Source organism: Strongylocentrotus purpuratus, unplaced genomic scaffold (genome assembly GCF_000002235.5).
Source record: "Strongylocentrotus purpuratus isolate Spur 01 unplaced genomic scaffold, Spur_5.0 spur5_scaffold_11, whole genome shotgun sequence".
NCBI lineage: Eukaryota > Metazoa > Echinodermata > Echinoidea > Camarodonta > Strongylocentrotidae > Strongylocentrotus > Strongylocentrotus purpuratus.
Genome location: NW_022145596.1, coordinates 2,997,330 through 3,019,510, shown reverse-complemented (window position 1 = coordinate 3,019,510; position 22,181 = coordinate 2,997,330). Strand labels below are relative to the sequence as shown.

The 22,181-nt window shown below is 37.0% G+C and overlaps 3 protein-coding genes across 3 annotated transcripts in view; 1 reads left to right on the top strand and 2 right to left on the bottom strand.

Moving 5' to 3' along the window:
* Window positions 1–1,548: 1,548 nt before the first annotated feature.
* Window positions 1,549–22,181, bottom strand: part of LOC577626 (sodium- and chloride-dependent glycine transporter 1) — a 38,392-nt gene continuing 17,759 nt past the window's right edge. The window contains 15 exon segments of the mRNA XM_777840.5: window positions 1,549–1,766; window positions 7,338–7,511; window positions 7,934–8,034; window positions 8,366–8,465; window positions 9,654–9,794; window positions 10,388–10,500; window positions 10,804–10,928; window positions 11,554–11,657; window positions 12,634–12,746; window positions 12,749–12,767; window positions 13,227–13,359; window positions 14,283–14,514; window positions 14,818–14,913; window positions 14,916–14,948; window positions 16,592–16,844. Of these exon segments, the coding sequence (XP_782933.4) occupies window positions 1,635–1,766; window positions 7,338–7,511; window positions 7,934–8,034; window positions 8,366–8,465; window positions 9,654–9,794; window positions 10,388–10,500; window positions 10,804–10,928; window positions 11,554–11,657; window positions 12,634–12,746; window positions 12,749–12,767; window positions 13,227–13,359; window positions 14,283–14,514; window positions 14,818–14,913; window positions 14,916–14,948; window positions 16,592–16,844 (1,869 nt within the window). The 3' untranslated portion in view covers window positions 1,549–1,634.
* LOC753782 (histone H4) lies at window positions 2,573–3,586 on the bottom strand. Its single transcript, XM_001177624.3, has one exon. It carries the CDS (start codon window positions 3,325–3,327, stop codon window positions 3,016–3,018), a length of 312 nt encoding a protein of 103 aa, XP_001177624.1. The 5' UTR covers window positions 3,328–3,586; the 3' UTR covers window positions 2,573–3,015.
* Window positions 4,118–4,858, top strand: LOC577682 (histone H3, embryonic-like). Its single transcript, XM_777897.3, has one exon. It carries the CDS (start codon window positions 4,139–4,141, stop codon window positions 4,547–4,549), a length of 411 nt encoding a protein of 136 aa, XP_782990.1. The 5' UTR covers window positions 4,118–4,138; the 3' UTR covers window positions 4,550–4,858.

Below are 22,181 nucleotides of genomic sequence, written 5' to 3'. Positions count from 1 at the left end.
AATAACTGTACGAAACAACGGGGAAGAATGTCATATCCTGTACCTCCATTTTGCTTTAAATTATCTACCAGTATTTCTAATGCATTTCAGTTATATATGTATATGCTGTACCCTACCCTGCACATTTTTCAGCCAAAGTCTAGATGCTGTTGAATGTAAAATGACTGGGAACATTTACATCCAAAACTGTGTCAAATGTATTTAGGTTTACATTCGCAAGCTGTATTGCACATTATTAATATTAAATGTTAAAATAAGACACTACACTGTTTTTTTTCTTCCAATTGCATCTATTGTAAATAAAGTTTGTTTCATATTCCCAGCTACTTTTTTTTGGGGGGGGGGGAGGGGGAGATGGGACAGAATAGTGCTGCAAAAACACTGTGACAACTAACTGCCTCATTTATCTGATTTGAAAAGGACTGATTATACTATAAAAAAATTCTTCTTCTGTTCCCTTTGTCCACAACAGACCGAAGAAGTGCTTACAAATATTTTTAATAGGTTCCTCACATTTCACCCTGTATAACCTCCTATTCAATTTCAATACAATGAATTTCGACGTCTTTTCAAAGAATTAATTATATAATGTGACACTTTTAGTATATTCCATATTATGTTCTAATTTTGTCAATTATGTGAATTCTTTTTTGTGAAATGTGAAACAAATAAACTTGAAACTTGAAAGAATACAAGTATACCTCAACCCTGCAGTACCGTATCTAGACCTATATATTTACGCATATATATGAAAAATAAAAGTAAAGTAATATTGTTTTCATTCTAAAATAAGTGTACTATCTTGTGAACAAAATGTTAAAGAGAGAAGAACAACAAATATTTATAATACCGTTCTCTACTCTACTACGATTTCAATATCATATGCTCCATCTATTATTTTGTCACAACATATTGTTGATAAAACTCTTAACAAGGTAGAGTGAGCTTTGAGGATAAATGCAATTGTAGAAAAATATATCTCTAGGACTTCCAGTCTCAACTTTTGGACGCATAATATGCTCAGCCTACATGTACATATTTGTGCAGTGCACTCATACACTCAGCCAGAGTTATTTTTTTCAGTCAAGGTTTGCAGCCTACCGTCTAAATCGATTTAACCACAAAATAGATGTAGTTTTGTATTATGTATGTGGCCAAGGTTATAACTGCAGATTCTACCAGCATGTTTATAACATCATATGATCATTTTGTTCAAACCTCTTAATGAAAGCATGAAATTAGCATGACAGTTGATTCTATAATCATCTCCAGGGTTATTATGCTCTATGTAAGACTAAATACTGATAAGGGATCATGCTCCCTGTTTTTTTTTTTTTTCTTTTTTTTTCTTTCTTTTATTCATTTTTCTTTTATTCATTTTTCTTTTATTCATTGTTCTTTTTCTTTTTTAAGCAGGATTCTAAAATGAAGATGGATGCATTCGAGACTAAGAACACACAGCCTTTTAGGTTTTCATTCAAATCTTCAAAACCCAATAGATGGTGAAGGGGTGTGTAGGGGCGTCGTTAGACGGGGGGGGGGGGGGGTTGTAGCCCCCCCCCCCCTGCTTGTGTTGAAAATCGAATGCATCCTGCTTAATGACTCCTGAATGGTGTGTGGCCGGCCGGCCCGCTTCAGACGAAGGTGTTGCTGGTCTCGGTTGTCTTGTTTCTACGCCTCGGTAAAGGTGCGAAACCAGCTTCTTTGCGGTGGTGATTGAGCACGGGGCCAAAGTCAGGAGCGGGACGCGATGCCATGCGGAGCTTCTGCATTGATGAAATGGAATGAAATAAAATGGAGGAAAATGGTTAGCATTACGTAGTAGCTTCTTAGGGATAAAAGAAAACATTAATCATAGTAAGTGATAAAGTGATAAATAGCAATGTACCACAGATAAATATGCAAGATAAATTATTACATCATTACACATGCTTCAGAAGTCCACATTTTTCTTACCGGGCCGGGACAGGTTTTTTTCCCACACGTCTCTCTTCTACTAATTCTACACTATACACATCTAATTTCACAGCCATATATTCATGCACAAATTAATTGAAATACATACAAGCATCAGCAGACTTTGATAAAGGTACCGTTGTGGTCAAAAATTTACACACACACACGGTACACCTAATATAACAATATAATTTGACTAGGAAACATGTATTTTTAAATTTGTCACATTTCGTGCCAACTTTTCTTTTGATGGAGAAATGCATGTGGTCAGCTTTGAAGACTCTGATCCTGATATTTACATATTAAACTTTGAAGGTTGAAAACTTTTCAAATAAAATAATCGTATTACGCGATGGTTACGTAATTTGATTGGCTGTTTGGAAACTTTATGACCTCCTTATGCTGTTTATTTCTTCGACCCTCCTCCCCTCCCCTTATCACACATCATGATTAGCTCAGGGATATGAGAACCCTGATTAGCATATTTGAAAATAGATTCAAACACACACTCAAAAGAAAAACATCTACTTCCTGTTCCACCCAGGTGTGATAGTGAAGGTTAAAAAAAACTAAAAAAGTTTAGAAATCCGAGCCGGGGGGGGGAGATCATGATTACAAATTATAAACAGATAATATGTAATTGTAATGTAATCTACCTTTTCCCTTACCCCCACCATAAAGGTGGCGCCTTCTCATGGTTTGTGAATTTTGATTTCAATTTTCTTTCTAATCTGGCCTTCTCCTTATTTCCATCTTGGACCCATTTATGCTCACTATGGCCATTGCTTCAAACTTCATTTATATTAATTCATCAACGGACGAGTTAATTAATCATTTCTATCATCGTTCCATATGGCTTTCATTGCCCCCTTGTTTGGTACAGACTGATTAGATAAAGATAGCAACGTGATTAAGAATAGGACCCTGAGAATTATAAAAATTGAATATTATTATTATTTAGACTTCAAGATTACTTAAGAATCGAACATTTGAATCTTTCTTGAATATTTGGTGGCTCTAAAAAGAGCCGTTTGAGTTGTTGGTCAGAAGAGTAACTTCTTAACCTCCGAATCCGTAGAGGGTACGTCCCTGTCGCTTCAGGGCGTAGACGACGTCCATGGCGGTGACGGTCTTCCTCTTGGCGTGCTCGCAATAGGTGACGGCATCACGGATGACGTTCTCAAGGAAGACCTTGAGGACTCCACGGGTCTCTTCGTAGATGAGACCGCTGATACGTTTGACTCCTCCACGTCGAGCAAGACGACGGATGGCTGGCTTGGTGATTCCCTGGATGTTATCACGCAAAACCTTGCGATGACGCTTGGCGCCTCCCTTTCCAAGTCCCTTTCCTCCTTTACCACGTCCAGACATGTTGATGAATCGTTTGAGATATTTTCAAACTGATACTTGTTCTGGATTTCCGCTGGTATATATACCCTCTATGCGAACGCGAGGGACCGACCCAATACCAATCCTTTGTTCCGCAAAACCGGCGACCCGTCACACAACCCGCTTGTTCCAATTTACCGCCAAGAGCGAAATGGTGACTCATGCATAATGCATTAGGCACTGAATCCGTTTTACGGTGCGTGTGAAAAGTTATATCGCTCATAATCACTCAAATGTACAAAGTCAAACAAAATTACGTGTTAAAGACTGTGTATTTAGTCATCTTATAATGACACGAATATAATAAATGTTATTTTTATTTCCCGAATGAGAGATTTTGGAAGAAAAAAAGATGTGGGTGCTACAGCATGTACTGGTACGCACTTGTCTGGTTTATGAATAATACATGAGACGGGCGATCGCCTCAAAATGGAACGCGATTTAAGAAATTCCTTCTAAAATATTAATTAAGCAATACAATCTTTAAAAACTGGTGTGATTTGGCGCACTTTTTTTTACTTGATGATATGATTCCAATAATGTGTCGGTTACTGTGTGGAAAGCCCTCATAATCCACAAAATATGATCCCATTTTTCGTGCTATAAGCGAACAGATGGACCGCACTATCCAATGCATAATGCATGAGGCAGCGACCCGTAGCGGAAACGACCAATGACGAACGATCGAACGCTTATTCATTGGTCTTGGCCAATCAGCATGAAGCACTCTGGAGGTATAAATACAACGCGGCAACTTCAAAAATTTATCAGTTGAATCAACGAACAAACAACAATGGCCCGTACCAAGCAGACAGCACGTAAATCTACCGGAGGAAAGGCTCCTCGCAAGCAGCTTGCCACCAAGGCAGCTCGCAAGTCCGCCCCAGCCACCGGCGGAGTCAAGAAGCCCCATCGTTACAGGCCCGGAACCGTCGCTCTCCGTGAGATCCGTCGCTACCAGAAGAGCACCGAGCTGCTCATCCGCAAGCTCCCCTTCCAGCGTCTGGTCCGTGAGATCGCTCAGGACTTCAAGACCGAGCTCCGATTCCAGAGCTCTGCCATCATGGCTCTTCAGGAGGCTAGCGAAGCCTACTTGGTCGGTCTTTTCGAGGACACCAACCTGTGCGCCATCCACGCCAAGCGTGTCACCATCATGCCCAAGGACATCCAGCTGGCCCGCCGTATCCGTGGCGAGCGTGCTTAAATATATTGTCTTCATTTGATGATACGTTTATCAAAACGGCTCTTTTCAGAGCCACCAAAACTCCAAGAAAGATTCAATTCATAAGCTCTGTATTCATGGTATTTCTTATTCAATTTCAGCATAGGCCTACCACACATCCTTCAAAAATGAGTGGAGAATGGTCTAGCACGTACATTTCATAACTCATACTCCTAGATTAGCTTAAATTTCAGATTTGCTTAGAGACTTGGAAAAGTTGGAGCAAGCACTAACCTTAAATTGTCTAGTCTTATCTTGTTTGTCTTTTTTCTCCTGCTTTTACACTCGAATGCAACTAGGTCTACTCACTAAGCCTAACTAGTCGGTTTTAATGATGGAATATAAATTCTCAATTTCTCACAGAATCCTACAAAACTTACACTGAATGTTCAAGATTATAAATAAATGACATGTTCCTAAAGGTTATGGGTTGAGTAATGACCATAGAAAGATCGGGAAATCAAGGTGGTAAGAAGGCACAAGACAGCCCGACACCATGTACTCGTCGCAGGTCACCATGCATGTGTAAATGAGAGTTGTTTATTGTAGATGATTTCCAGCAAGTTTTTGTGAGGATATTTTTATTTCAATGGTTCAAACCATCGATCGACTGCAGGTTATAAACAACCCAGAATGAATATAGCCATGTTCTCTCGACATACGATACCCAAACCAGTTCAAGATTAGCTTTAAACCTGCATGACATATATGACCCTGGGTCTAAAAACACATATAACAAAAGGAAAACTAAGACCCGGACTAACTTCCTTTGTTAAACTGATTTCAGACAAAAACCCAAAAGTTGGTGTGAATATGAGTAGAATATGGACCAAATGTTGCACTGCCCTTTGAGAAAATATGTGTATATGTATTATTTCTATACTGGTGACTCAGTCACCCTCTCAAATTCCTGTCCTCACTATTATCTCTCGTCATTTGAATTGATCACTTACTAAATGAAGCCTTAGCATTCCCATATAAAGTGCACATGTACATATAAATGTATACTACACATTCCCATATAGAATACATGTACCAACGCAAAGCATTGGACTCATATGTCCAGCATTCCATCTCACACATGCTTGTGATAATGACACCCTTGGGGGCCCCACTCACACAGCAACATAAGCCATTATAAACATGTGCCATTGAACGTTAAAGGGTCATTAAATTCTTGGGAGTATAAATGCCTGATGTTCCAAAAATACAGTTGACCTTTTGAAAGTGGCCTGAATGCTTCTAGTAACAGGTATGACTCCATATTACACTGTACTTTTTACTTCAAAGATATCTCATGTTCATACATGTATTTCATGGAAATGATGGAATGATACAACAAATTTACTGGCAAGTAAAACCAGTAGCATTAACAACATGGCACAAAGCATGATACAACCAATAACATTAACAAATACAGAACAATAATATGCATATTTTAAAAAGCTCCAATCGTATTTTGTAAACACACATAAATCTGACTCATCATTCATACACAGAATTCATATTTATCACAACTTTCAAGTACCAAATATCAGAATTGAAACATGATAATAAAAAACACTCAACCCTTCTTTAGGAAAATGGGAAGGTAGGTAATGCAGTGTTGGTGGAAAAGGTTACAGGATCAAAGATTCACCAATTCTTTCAATTGTTGGTTATATCCATGCTAGTTTAATAGAAGCGTGGCATTACCTACATTTATCATCAATGGGCCTCGTACAAGAAACTTGCATGCAATTTGGAGTTCCTTTTTTGCAAATCACATCACAGTAAAACATGTACAATATGATAATTGTTTTGTAATCAACATCAAAACTTGTCATTTTCATTTAAACATTATTTTGACATCTTATGGAATATAATTCATTTGTTAGACTATCGCTACCCAAGTTAAACGGGGATGCCCCACAACTAATCCTGGGACTTTGTCTCTCTTTAAAGTTAGCTTTGATTGAATTAGATTAATCGGAACACAACTTGAAATCGCCATCATTCGGACAGTAGTCCTGATTGGAGGACATGTGATCAATTTGTATCGATGAGGGGGGTGTTTCACAAAGATCCTTAGTTGAACTTAAAGGTAAAGACCAGTATTGGAAACGCCCAAATTTCAAAAAATGAAATGGAAGCTCTCATTACCACTCATGTCAAAGAATATGTTTTGACTAATACATGATGATAACATTTTTTGCCGGGAAACCGCCTACTAATTGATATATTTGGTAAATTAGTTTATCTATTGGTATGTGAGAGATAAACGCATGTGTCGCCCACGTGTGCGTAGTCCCATATAAATCTTTCTGTGTACAGTCCTTTACGAACACTGGGCCAAATTTCTTATCATTTTGATGATTCCAGAACCTTGCAGGACACACCAATACTTAAATGCTAGATTCAACCTTTTCTGATCAATTCCACAACGTTTCTTTCACAATACAATCGCATGACCATAACTGGTCTTTATCTTTAACAATTATGGAAAGCCGTTATTTAAAAGTTATTTTAAAGGGCATAAAATGTTGATTCAAATCATTCATATTTTCCATTATCATGGAAAAAATTTTTGTTCTTGATGTGGAATTTATGAAAAGTCTTAAAATTCTTGAAAATTTGCTTTTGAATATATTACATTGTAAGGCTACAATGGCTCTCCATAATATTTAAGTCCAACTTAGAGTTAAGTTCGACTTAGAATCTTTGTGAAACACCCCCTGAACTGTTTATGAGACGGTTCCCTCATAACAATATTTTGATGTGACGGACTTACCTCTTTGAAAGTGGGGGCATCCTGCTTCGAGACAAACCAGACAGCATAAACGAAAATGGGAACCAATGAGACTAGAGTCATCATCCAACCCATAGCCTCAGCCCAGCCAGGATAGATGTAATTAGCTCCGTACTTCTTTGGTTCATACATTGCCAACGAAAAGATTATAACAACCTGTGGAAGAGTAAGGTAGTACATGATATATTATAAAATCATCATCAAATATAAAAGCAATTCCACTTTTTAAAAAATCAATGAAATCATTTTCAAGAGTTGATTTCATCTTTATGATGATTCACACATTTTATTTCAAGCGACAAATGTCTTTAACACAATCTTCCATTTTTATCTTTCATGGCCAAATTCCATTTCACCAAATGGAAAATATATAACTTTACATGCTTTCATATATCCTAGTCCTGATTCAATCTCATTCTCTTTGAAATGAGTAGTTTGTAAATGTCTCAAATTTGTTTCATTTATTAACACAAATGCTGTTCGCAATTGGTATTAGATGTATGATTACGCCTAGAGTGAAGTATTCTTATGAATGCAGTCTCAATACATTTTATCTTGGTATCATTGTGAAAACTTACCAATAAGAATACTGGCGAGACAAACTTCCAGCACGCCTTCCAGAAGAAGTTAAGACGGAATCCAAGCATAGCTTCAAGATTATCAAGATATTTCTCAACACCTGTAAAATACACATAAAATGGAGAATAAGAGGTATTATTAAGCATATAATAGTACTATTTAACATCTAAAACTTGGTGCTATAATATGATAATAAATGAGTTGTAAATATCAGGGACAGCAAGTAAACCAAAGAGACGATACAAAGTGAAATACTCCTTAAAGATCCTAAATTTGTAGAAAATTTGAGCATAGCAAGCTCTGTTGAGTATTTTGCTATGTTGCCAACTAGAGTTGGCAAATGCATCTTGTAATTTTTTGGGGAGATAAACAAAACTTCATATACCGTTTTTTCAAGGTTTTTTCAACGTCTGACATTTTGTTGTACTTACCATAGAACCAAGTAATGACAATAGTCTCAAACATGCCAATGAAGACGAGGGAGAGTCCTCCAGAGAAATCATTCATCAGATTGACAAGGTACATTCCACCCTTGGGACAAGAATGAAAAGCATTCAAAACAGTTAAGTGATTGCATTTTCAAATTCAACCTACACAAGTATATTTGTAAAGATTAAAACAAACTACAAGCTACTAGGTCATTATTGGCATGCTAAGAAAGGGAGAAAGACAGGTAAACATTTTTTTTACTCATCTCCAGGGTTTTTGTTTAAACTTGATTCTTGTTTAACCCTATTTTAACTGGGCTATTTCAGACCGTTTCACTGCCGATTGCCGCGAAAATTTGCATACATGTCAAGTGAAGTGTATAGAATACTATGGTAATTTCATTTTTTTTTTTTAAATTCACTCATTTGCATATTTATGGTAATTTATGCAAATAAGGTCATAAAATTCACATTTTTGACCATAAATCATACATTATTCATATTTAAGCATTCTTTTTCACTACATATATTTGTTAGACCATTTGGAATAATAATACAACACAAAAAATTGGAAGAGCCAGGTTATTCCTCATGTTATCTCTTGTTTTGATAATTTCTTATGTATTTCATTGTTTTTTAACTTATGTATTTTGTTTTTGTTGTTTTTGTTGTTTTATTTATTTATAACTACAATTCAACTATTTTGACCCCAAAACAAACACCTAAACTTTAAACAAGACTAAATAACCAATGTTTTATCTCTTTTTAGGAAAAATGACATTTCCATATGTTTTGTACACAAATCACAAAAATGAGCGATTTCCGGGCTGACATGCGAAGACAAGAGGTCACGTGACTTTGTAACTATACGTCCGATTTTCGAAAAAAAATCGTTTTAAATGATGCGTAAGACTCAAAGAAAAAAGTCATGAAAAGAAAATTTTATATCTGCCGCGGTTTCGGAGTAGTCGCGAAATTTCTACAGGGGGGGTCAAATTGACCCCCCCCCCCCAGTTAACGTAGGGTTAAACTTGATTCTTAATGATTTATATAAAATCCATTGGTTATTTAAGGTTGGTAGAAGCTTAAAAACTACATTTTTCCATTGGTTATGTTCATAATCAAAGTTTGTACACTTTAAGAAAGAGCTGTTTAGACATACAGACAAATACATAACACATCAAGAAATTGGAGAGGGGAGACAGGAACACTATCAGAGACAAGGCAAGAGACAAGGGGGGGGGGGGGGTAGAGAGAAAGAGAGGGAGAGGGGGCACGTTTCAAGACTTACCTCACAAACCAGTGGCAAACCCAAGAGGAAGCATACGATTGACATAGTAAGGGTTATACACCACTTGTATTTTCTAAATTTTGGGCTGTATTTCTCCAGCTCATCGGCCAATCCTGTATTCACAGTCTCAAACTGGCAGAACTGGATTGGGAAGGGAAAAAAAAAGTTTTAGAAAATGAGCAAAATATAAAATAGCAAGCAGTCACAACACACAACATTATGTTCACTAACAAAAATGAAATATGAAATGGTATCAATTTGTCAAGTCAATTTAATACATTTTGGATACATTTCTGATTTCTTAACCCCCCCCCCCCCAAAAAAAAAAAAAAGGGGGTGGAAAAGAAACCTGTCTATTGTTTTCTAAAATAGGGCCTTTATATTGCTGACCTGTACTTTTATTGATTTCTCTAATAATTTGCATTTAACAAACACAGCTGTTCTACCAACAATGAAGCAAGGGAACACACACAACTCCTGATTTTCAAAGCTTTAGATTTCAAGATTTCAGAGAGCCATTACTCGTCTGACAGGTACTAAAGTAGTATAATTGTAATCAATGGCTTGTAAGCTTTCCTTTGATATATAATTAATATATTTCATTTTTCAATTCCGACAGGGTCTTTAATGAAGCTATAACACAATTAATATGAAATTATTATTTTGTTCAAATTTAGCAAGAACTATCACATCTCATGTAAAAAATGAATAAATGGCATGAAACTGTGCACTACCTGACTTCCAAGTCCCAGCATAAAAAGCATAGTAAAGAATAGAATAGACCACAGAGGTGATATAGGCATCTTAGCAATGGCCTCAGGATAGGCTACAAATGCTAGACCAGGACCTGAAATAGAAACGTTAAAGAAAATACAAATTAGAACACTCATAAGCATTCTAACATTAAGTAAATCAGTGGCTGCCAGTTGTTGCTAAAATACCTTTGATCCATAAAAACTAATGGCAAATACAGAAGTTTCACTCTACTGATTATAACACTGTTAATCAATTCCACTAAGCCTAAATCATGATTAGCTACCGGTAATGGTGTGAGGTATGTAGACATGAGTTGTTTGCTAAAATTCATAAATAGAGAATCATGCCAGACCTCTTGCATGCTGACAATATAAAACATGACATGTGTTCTTACCTGATGTTGCTATTTCTTTAACTGTAACGCCTGCTTGTTTGGCCATAAAGCCAAGTACTGAAAAGATGACAAAACCAGCAAAGATGCTGGTTAAGCAATTGATGACGGACACTATCAAAGCATCCCTGTATGGGGAAATAAGAGAAAAGAAAACTAGGGATGAAAAAATTGCAAGTAGAATTGTACAAGACATGTTTAACACTTGACTTTGTACAAAACCCCCCACCCCTCGACCCCCCCCCTCCCCAAAGTTTGCTGAGAGCTAGAAGAGTGTTAATTTAATCTTCTAGCAAAGAGTTAATGTCCTTCTGACTCAAATAAGTTAAGATATTCTTCAAAGGTTGATAAAGGGTCAGCTCAGGCTTAACATCATGGCTTACGGAACGCTGCAATATACAAACATTGTCAGAATTGTGTATTTGTGGTACTACTCCATTCACACTGCTACATGACTAAGAACTGACTGATAACAAACAAGATCTTATTCATTCTGGGTATTATATTTTGTCTTCTGTCTTTTGTCAGTATGGTATCTGATTTGTTGGTGTGATAGGGGATCAAAGGGTTGAATCTAGAGATTTCTTTTGATTTTCCTATAAAAAAAATTAAAAAATAAAGTAAATAATAATAATTATAATTTTTTTTTTAAAAACATGAAAACGAAACATGTCCAACTGAAAACGGATAGTGCCATGGACGGTCAGATACCGGATTGTTAAACGTTTGAATACAGCACTAGTTGAATCATACCTGTAACAATTGTTCTTCCACTTGTTATAACTTGAGAGAGTGTGAAGAGAACCAAAGGCTACACCCAACGAAAAGAAGATCTGTGTTGCTGCATCCTGCCATACCTGCAAAGGGTTGCAAAGAGAAAACAATTACAAGAACGTCAAATACATAACCCCAGGAATACACTTTTTTGTATTGGCAAATATCGTTTTTGTTTGTTGTAATATTTTGTTCCATATTTTCACACAATTGCATTGCTTTTAGTGAGATGGTGTTTCGTGCAAACAATTTCCTGTCTACAGGTGAGAAAATTTGTACCAAAGTACAGTAATTTGTTGATGTTTATAAAGGCTCATTTAGAAGAAAAAAATACAATTGACCTTATCATATAATCTTGGAATTAGATGTTCCATAAACCTCCCACAATTTACTGAGAACTAAATTTTGTGGTGATAATTTTGTAACGTTCCCAAAAATTAAAACTGTTGATATTAAAGGTAAAGACCAGTATTGGAAACGCCCCAATTTCAAAAAATGAAATGGAAGCTCTCATTACCAATCATGTGAAAGAATATGTTTTGACTAATACATGATGATAAAAAATTTGCCGGGAAACCGCCTACTAATTCATATATTTGTTAAATTTGTTTCTCTCATGGTCTGTGAGAGATATAGGGTAGTCCCATATACATCTTTCTGTGTATAGTGCTTGTAACTTTACAAAGAACTGGTCTTTACCTTTAAATATCAGAGAATACTTCTTTATCAAGTCTTTTTACATTACAGCTATTTCTTTCTTTTTTAAGTTACCGGTACACCTTCCTAGCTTAATTTGTATAATATACAGTCCAAGAGTATATCTATCTCTAAAGCCATGCTACAGATGTCTACACGGAATGTATTTGAAGCCCATCTGTACTAGTGTAAAGAAGGGATTAGACCACCCTGCAAGGTCACTGGAGCTCATCAAATCAGCTCTCAATTAACCTAAGAAAAAGAGGATCTTGGGGGACCAATGGTCCGATTATGCATGGTTTGTTACATAGAGGGCGCAAGTAGCTATAAGTAGTGCAGTGGGGCTTTAACAATGAGGCGTACCTGAGGCGTTAGAAGCTTTGATAAATCTGGTTTCATGTAAAAGATGATTCCATCTACGGCACCGTCAAGGGTGACTCCACGGATGAAGAGGATGAAGAGGACAAGGTAGGGAAGGTACTCGTCAAGTATACAACCTGGTGGAAGAAAATGAAGAGACAACAGAAGATCCTGATGAGTCAAACTGTAAGTGAGTACTGTTAGGGGATAATGAACGATCAATCCATCATACATCAATACATTACACCATAATACTTGAATATACAGAATGACAAACGTCAGATCACAATGAGTAAGAAAGGGGAGTTTCAGTTACTCATATTGGTAAAGGATTTTCATCTTTAAAGCTGTCGTAATTCAAATCGTACATGAGTTATACAGACTGTGTAGTTCTTGAACAACTTGAAAACTGACATATGAAATTACAATTTTGGTGTTATCATCTATTCCACTAGGGCTTCACTATCGTGTCAAATCTTGAGGTTTCTGGTGACAATGGACTTCAAAATTAGACATTTGGAAGTTTGCCTGTTTTTGGAACACGGCACACAATGAGGGGTTAAGTATGGTCTGAGAAGCAGTTGAAGATGATGTACCTTTCCTGAGGTCTTGATTCCTTTGATAAGACAGAGGAAGGTGATAACCCAGGCAGCCATCAGACATAGAGCAAGCTTCCACTTCACAGCACCAAGATCATGAACACCGTCGCTGATCCCTAGCACATGGTTGCTATCAAGAAAAGGAATATAACAAAAGCATTCAATACAAAGCCAGAGACAACTCCTTATGTAACAAAATCATTACAAATTTTGTACTACATTCATCACTGGATAATGAACCCTAAACCCATGAAAAAACATGCGGGATGGGTAAAATAATATTGTTATAAACAGCATGTCCATATATTCATATCCAATGTCACTCAATTCAATACTCCCAACAGCTGTTTTCCTTGCTGGCTCAAAAACCAAGAGAACTCATATAAAGTTTCCCTCTTGATGAATGTACCCGTTTTGTCATTTGATTTGAGGTTTGCCATAAAAGGTACATCTTTGGCTTTCTCGGGTCATATGCCTGAGGTCGATAAACTTTTTTTTCTTTCTGACAAGCAAAAGCTGCCCCCCGAATGCCCTGAGTAAAGGAAAAATGTTGTAGGCTCTTTTGCTGACAGGGTAATTTGCATTGTTGTATTGGCAACCCATCAATCCATTTTTCTCTTACCCTCCTTATTTCCTCAGTACTCCCACTTCTTTCTCTTCTCTTTTTTGCCCCCCCCCCCCTTCTTCTCTCTCCCTCTCTCTCTCCCTTTCTCTTTCTATCTTTTGTCTCTCTTTCTGTCTCTCTCTGTTTGTCTGTCTCCCTCTCCTCTCTGTCTGTCTCTTATGAAGTCAGTCCTTCACTCCCTTGATCATATGACATATGCTTTCGCAACAATCCCCCCCCCCCCCTCCCCCCTCCCTAGTCAATTTCCAAGTTACACTGGCCTAAACACTATACCTATTAAACCCAAACCACCGCTGTAAACCTAATCCCAAACCACATCACAAACTAAACCCGACATCTTAGACAAAATAAGGCTTGGAACAAACATCGACGGGGCAAATATCTGGTCACCCTCCCTCCCCCGATTGAGCATTGAAAGATGAACTTACTAGAAGTATTCCTCACTGGGAGGTTTGGGGTTAAGCAGAGAGCTGATGTTAAAGGTTGAGTTGGAATCCTGCATTCTGTCAGTGCAGTTATCAGTGTTCCACTGGTGGCCACAGCTTGCCCATGGGAGGATGGACGTCAGGGATGAGAAGAGGTAGAAGATGGTGTAGGCTAGGATCACTTGGTAATAGATGGACACCAGGAAACAGATCACCAACATACCATAGCCAATACCTGCAGGGTGGATGTAAAATTGTAAATACAAGTTTAAAGCTTCATTTCAGTACAATTTTTAATTTCATTTACTTTAGTTACTTAGTTTATGGATTAAAATGTATTTACATAGACTCAAACTCAAAATATAAGTTCACAGTTAAGTTTCATTTCATATGGGTCATGGATCATCACAAAAATAGTAGTTGATGAGTAGAAAGGGGGAAGGAGGGTATAAATGAAAAAAGAATAGCAGGGGGAAAACCCTGACGAATGAAATATTTTTGTTCTGGGTTTTTTAAACTTTCTTTTGAAGATGCTCACCTTTGAACATTGGGCAGATCTTCCAGATACCAAGACATCCAACACCGGTGAACTGACCAAAGCTCATCTCAAGCAGAAACAAGGGAAGGCCGGCAAAAACAGAATTAGAATGTAGGGGATCAAGAAGGCTCCTGTAATCAAATAAAAAGTCAACAAAACAAACATAGTAATCTCTATATTTCATCAAACTTTAAACATTACAATGTATGATACTTTTGACCCACTTGGTTTATTTTCCTTTTTTGTTTAATCCCTCTATAAATTGTGCCAATGTTGACAAATAATCTCTAATATTCTGGTCTCCACATTCTTGTTAAGAGCTGGCCCTACATGGCAGCAAAATGCCCAATTTTCAGTTACGAAGAAGCAACCACTGACACAATTCTTTGTTTACCTTTAAATCTCACTCAATATGATTTTGTTGTTCCATTGCATACATTTCTATGACTTTGTGTAACATACATTAAAAAGGTTAAAAATGCTAAAAGTAATACTAAAAATATTGCTGAGTGCAGCATTAAATATGATATGGTTGCCAGTCTAGACAGACGGCAGCATCAATAGATAATAATTCCTAAAGCCACTCGAACGTTTCACACCCTTCACATGTCATCAGGCGCGTACGCAGGATTTTTTCAAGGGGGGGGTTTTAACATTTATAAATCGGTCCGAAAATTTCGCAACGACTCAGCCAGCCGCTGAATAAGCGGGGGGGGGGGGGGGGGGGGGGGGGGGGGGGGGGGGGGGGGGGGGGTAAGAGGACACATTTTTCTTTTTTGGTCCAAAAAAATCGCAACGACTCAGCCGACCGCTGAATAAGCGGGGGGGGGGGGGGGGGGGGGGGGGTAAGAGGACACTTTTTTTTTTTTTTTTGGTCTCGAAATTTGGAAATATGACATTTTGCTCCGTTGGGGGGGGGGTAAGGTCACCTTTTTTAGGTCGGCCATGGGAATAATTTTTTTTTTTTTTTTTTTTTTAATAATTTAAAAAAAAAAAAAAAAAAAAAAAAAAAAAAAAATCCAAAAGGGGGGGGGGTTTTAGGTTTTTTTTAGGGGGTTTACACACAAAAAATTTCCAAAGGGGGGGGGTTTAACCCCCCAAACCCCCCCCCCCCCCCCCCCCCCCCCTGCGTACGCGCCTGCATGTCATGAATGGTCCCCATTCATCACAACCATCGTGCCTTGGCCCCTCTCATTCTCATGGCACGCTATGCACGATTAATGATTATCTACTCTACTTGTATGCTTCGGTTCAGCCAGCCCACATCTTATGGACACACCTCTCCGTTCAACAGACCTTGAATTCTTAAATATAATCGGTTGAATGATCACATATAAATACAGGATAAGTTTATTTTGGAATGAAGCCAAAAAAAAGTAGAGATAAAGGTGGGTTTGGTTTCCCAATGGGAGCATTAATTCGTTTAATACTAGTACTGATTATGAGATTATATTAGGTGTAATAGTATGTCTACTCCTTTCATTGAATATGGGGAAATGCCGTCAGTAGAATAAAACATGACAAAGACCCTTTGTGTTTTCCTATAGTAGGGTCCTTCCATATGAAAAGCAAAAGTCTGTCTGTCATTGTTTAAATATTAAACAGAAGTTTCAAGACCGGAAAAGGCCTGGGACTATAATGGGTAACAAAGACAAGAACACCCTGATTGAACGAAAATCTATTTCAAATTTAATCTGTCTCGTCATGTTGGCTATATGCTTCCAGTCTTCATACCCTCTCTTAAAACTTCTTGTCTTATAAATATAGAACATACCTCCTCCATTCTGATAGCAGAGGAAAGGAAACCTCCAAACGTTGCCGATTCCAACAGCATAGCTGACACAGGACAGGAGAAAGTCAATCTTGCTTCCCCATTTCCCCCGAGCTTGGTCCTCTTCATCGTTATACGGATCAATGTCTGATACATCATTCAGACTTACGTACTTTCCATCAGTATCATTAGTTCCATTCCTGAAGTTTGGTTTCTCAATCAGAGCGTCGGGAGAGCGACCACCATCAAGTGGTCTCTACACGTTCAGAAGAAAAGAAAAGAAAAGAATGTTATAGAAATACAGCTGTATCATCAGCAATTTAAATTTGTTTCCCCATGCATTAAAAAAAGTAATATGTTTCAGGGAAAAGTTGAGTAAAAGTTCATCAAACTTTGAAGGGCATTTTCTCCTTGCCTCCACTCCAATTCAATAAGATCACTTCTGCAATAAAGAGAGATGTCTTATTCTGTTTTACAATCTGGCAGTGTGTTCAAAGTGATCTATATGTAGTGATCAAACTTCAAAAACCATAACAAAAAAAATCATTTCACACACACACACACACACACACCCACGTAATGTTTAACAAATAAACAAGAGTATATTAAAAGGTCATGCACTGATGGTTACTCATTTATTGTTTCCAAAAATATTAATTACACATTTCACACGCCACTTCATATTGAAGAAATAACTATAAATATTTAGCCCGAACGGACACGGTCGCATTCATATAAAACATGAAAACAATCTTCATACTAATTTGTTGTATAAGTAAACTAGTCCTCGCGCTTAGAGAAGGTTGTTTTGAACGAGAGCCAGCAAGACAGTTTGAGCGCGCGAGAGTGGGCTTTAGTGATTTAGTATTGATTTTCTTTTTTTCTTTCTTTGTCGTCCCTTCGTATTCTGAAAAGTCTGAATCACCAGCTTTCCATTGATCAAGGGCAGGCAGGGGCAAAGTGAGCAGGGCAAAGGGAGGAAGGAAGATGTTCACTTGCTCAGACGATTCGTTTCCGGGCGGTTAGAAAGTAGAAACTCTCCCACCGGAGGAAGCTGGTTTTGTCCCCAGCTCGGAGATGATGCAGAAGAAAACGAGTCATCGCTACAACAGTTTCAGATCGTTAGTTATGCAATCATCTTCACACAAGCCTACTATTGATGATATGACATTTTTTCTTCAAGTAAAAGTAACGTTAGTGCTCAATTACACGGCTTATAATTATAGAAACCAATAACTATTGTGAATTTAATCAATATAACCAGGGACTTGATATAACGGCGATGGATCGGGGCTCTCCCTTTCAAAACGGAGTTTTGTTTGAGCGCCTTTTGATCGCTTGGAAAGAGGGTGGTGCGGGTCGTCGGTGGGTCAAACCAAAACAAAGCAGGTTTACCAACTACATGATCAGACCATGCTCATTTAAACAGTAAATATTTTGAAGCTTTTTTTAAATATAAATTCAATATAAATCGGATCGTTTCTCATAGTACGGTTTCAAACTTTGAATCTTCATTAGGTAAATAAAACAAAAAGCACCATAAGTTGGTAGTTCAACCGAACCCTTGTCGGCCTAATATTGGTATAGGGAATTACAGTACATCTAATGGCATGCTGTGAAAGTGTTTACCGATCATTGTTTGATCAGCATTTGATTGCGTAGGCGACTCGGATAGTTTCATGCGCAATCTGTCTTTGGATTATCGACCGGGGGCCTATTTAACCGCGCAATGACCTATCCCAGATCCCAAACCTTGCATACCTAGTGGGTGTTTTGAAAAACTTTTGTAAAATTAATTACAAAAATAAAAGTGTGTAATAACGCAATTGTCTGTTTAGGGATCGGCAGATTTTCAATTCGGCTACAAGGAGATCCAGGCAAACAAAGATAGATTTGCTATGATTCATATTACATAATTATACGTAAGACGTGGGCGTCGATCTCTTGAAGATTTGTGCGGGGGGGGGGGGGGATGAATGCATTAATCGGAAGTTGACACGTTGTCGGACACTGGTATAAACTAGCCTTAAATGTCTATAGGAATAAACTTCGCAGGGTAGGCTACATGTCCATTTGTGACTGAAGTGGATATGTAAGTTACATTTGCTCTAATATGAATAACTAAAAACGCTTTCATGGCGGATAGTCACTCTGTTCAGGTATGCAATCATTGTATTGTAATATGCAACCAGCCCCTCCCAAGTCTGACTATTCTTCAAAATAAAGAAAAAGAACAGGATATCATACGTTAATATTTAATCGCTTTATCAACAAAACAGTACTATAGATAGAGACACCGAGTAATTTATTGATGAACCTGGAACAGACTACGCCCCTCCAAACTTTCCCTGCTATATATTCTTTTATAGAGAATGTTTGCATTCATAAACCAGACATCCGACGTTTGTTAGTAATTACAGACTGTTTGATTGCTACTACACCCTTTACGTCAATGAGCACTTCTCTCTTATTAAAACAATATTTGACTACCGTTAACATTTATCTAACGCTGATTAAATCGCTGAAAATAAATCCACATTTAGTTTGTTTTAACTGCGTCACACATTGGGAACAGAACAGCTGTGCTTATAAACACACCTTGGTGCAAAAAAAAAAAGAAAATCGATTCCCTTTTTACAAAGTAGTTTCCGGGGAAACAGCTACGTTTCAGTAAAGTATAACAAGTTTACAAACATTCCTGTAATATTGTCCAATGCATCATAATATCATGATCAGTTGCATTATTCACTATGAATTTCCAACTCCACTGCAAATCACCTCTATGGTAAATACCATTTCCTGTAGCGCTATCAAAATATCAAATACTGTACAGGAAAAAATATAATTGCCTGATTACTATTAGTTTTCCATTGACGGTGCACCTGTCGCATCGACTTAATATCAGAAGTCTGAAATATATATCGTGCAATTTATCTTTCTACATGTATTTTAATGAATCTGAAAATTGTACGAAGCTTCAAATTTACCCTCAATACGTAATCATTGAGAAAGAATAGATGAATAATTCGCGATAATTCCATTTCTATAGACCAATAATCTAATACCCGATTGAGATTGGTTAATATTAAATGTCATGGGCAGATGCATATAAAAATGATATATTTCTGCCGAATGATGACTTTTTCATTGAGATGTGAAATACACAAATGCACACATAATCAATATATACACCGGAAGGAGAGACCCGAGGGTACGGGTTGTAGAGAAGCCCCCCCCCCCCCCCCCTCCCAGCACATTTTCAACTAAGATTATGACATACATGTATAGGTCGTCTTTTCTCATCCACGCTGCCATTCTTTACCAAATCCAAATTAAAAATATTTCAAATTTTTTTTCTTCACTTTTTTAGGGATAAAATTGGCAATAGTTAGGCTAAATCATAAGTGGATGAATTTACGTCACGTGCTTTGAATTTTTCAAAATGTAATTGGCTTTGATACCGACAGTTTCCTGGCTAGCGCTCAACAACTGGGAAGCGAACATGACTTATACGTAGTGTTCCTTAAAAACGCATTTCTTCATTTCACATCTTGCCCCCCCCCCCCCCGTTATATTATAACCTAAACGTTATTACGTAATATTAAGTAATGGACAATATCACATTCACATTTATGGAAGCTTCTTCTACGAACCCCTTCTCATACCACGCTCTAAAAACTGAAATGTTAAAGCCCCAATGTCCTACTAGTAGCTACTTGCTCCCTCTATATATAAAACTTCCCCAATCGGTGCCTGTTGGTCCCCCATGATCCTCTTTTTCTTATGTGAGTTTAGAGCTGAGTTAATGAGATAGCCACCTGTCAGTGACCTCGCTGTGTGGTTTAATCCCTTCTGGCCCAGTAGTATTGACGGTCTTTAAATCACCATTTTAAAGGGCCGAGGAATGACCACTCTCTCAAAATGGTAGATTAACACTTTGAACATGCAGATTGCAGAATCTAACACTATAAACGGTTGAATCCTGCATGTTAAAAGTATCAATCTGACTTTTTGAAAGAGTGGTCACTCCTCGGCCCTTTTAAATGGTGATTTAAAATTTCAGTTTCTAGAGTGCATGATGTCCCGCTAAACTCATGTTCATTATTTTCAATCTTTTTTAAAATTTATTAATGCATTAATCTTCGTTTTTAAATTGTATTCAATTCTTGACTACATTCAAACGTTAATATACCAGGTATTCAATTTCAACTTCAATAGTAAAACGCATGTTACGTCTATTGGTCGTTGGCTTGTTGCTATGACATACTTACTGTATCATCCAATCTAGTAACATGCATGTATTTTAATACATTTGTGAACTAGAATATGCGATAAAACTCATTATTCCAATGATTAGTTGACCACCAGGGACAATTTATTCACATATATTTTGTTATATTTTGTGATGCATTTAATTGTATTATTATGTCAAAAGCGCAAGAAATTAGATGGGTTATCTTGAATGTGAATTCTTGATTTAAACAAAGCGATTTATGTACAAATATAGGAGCAATTGTAATAAATAATTCATAGTTATTCATTTAAATTAGTGCTGTAACATCACGGATATCTCCAATTCCGTTTAACCGCCTGTCAAAACCGGACGGTTTTCGGTTAAACGATTTATTTAAAAAAAAAATAAAATAAAAAAAAAAAAAAAAATAAAAAAATAAATAAATAAATAAAAAAAAAAAAAAAAAAAAAAATCGTTTTTTTTTTTTTTTTTTTTTTTTTTTTTTTTTGGCCGTGTGAAAAAGCAGGAAGGTGATTTAACTGAAGGCGCCGATTTGTGCTTGTGAACTAGTCACAAATAATAGTAACAATGTCGTTTTAGAATAATATGTAAGATCATTAAAGTAAATTAAAAACAGTAGAGGACCTAGGATAGAACCTTGTGGTACACCATGTGTTAAACTTGGATGAATATATATTGAGATCTATTACAAAGATTACTTTCAAACCAAGATGACAGACAAATTGGAGTGTTGTTCTAGTTTCCAAGTGGTAAGTCATCACACCGATTACTGAGCTGGAAGACATTGCCAGGCATAGTGCCAGGTGGAGGGGCATAAATCGAAACTTTTAAAAAAAAAAAAAAAAAAAAAAAAAAAAAAAAAAATTATTAAAAAAAAAAAAAAAAAAAAAAAAACGGGAAAACGAAACCGTCCAATTGAAAACGGAATCCGCCATGGGCGGTCGGATACCGGACGGTTAAACGTTTGACTACAGCACTAATTTAAATTAACCCCTTTAAATTACAGATATAGTAGTAATATACATTATTATCGTCACAATAACATTCAAGATATACATCGACATTCTTCAGTAATAATTACACATTTAATATCATAAATCATTCATCATCACAATCTAAAACCACTACTAAGTCATCACCATCATCATTATCATCAACATAAGCATTATCATTACCACCATATACCCACCACCATTACCACAGAGTATATCATGAAGAAGGCACGGTACTTTCAGACATTACTGTACTCCAGTGTTTAAAATCAATTTCATACACAAACAACACAGACACATACCATTTTCTCCGACGTATCATTCATTGTTTGCCCGATGTGATTTA

Bases quoted from the DNA above. Each gene is read 5' to 3' on its own strand.
- LOC753782 (XM_001177624.3), bottom strand. From the start codon at position 3,327: ATGTCTGGACGTGGTAAAGGAGGAAAGGGACTTGGAAAGGGAGGCGCC.
- LOC577682 (XM_777897.3), top strand. From the start codon at position 4,139: ATGGCCCGTACCAAGCAGACAGCACGTAAATCTACCGGAGGAAAGGCT.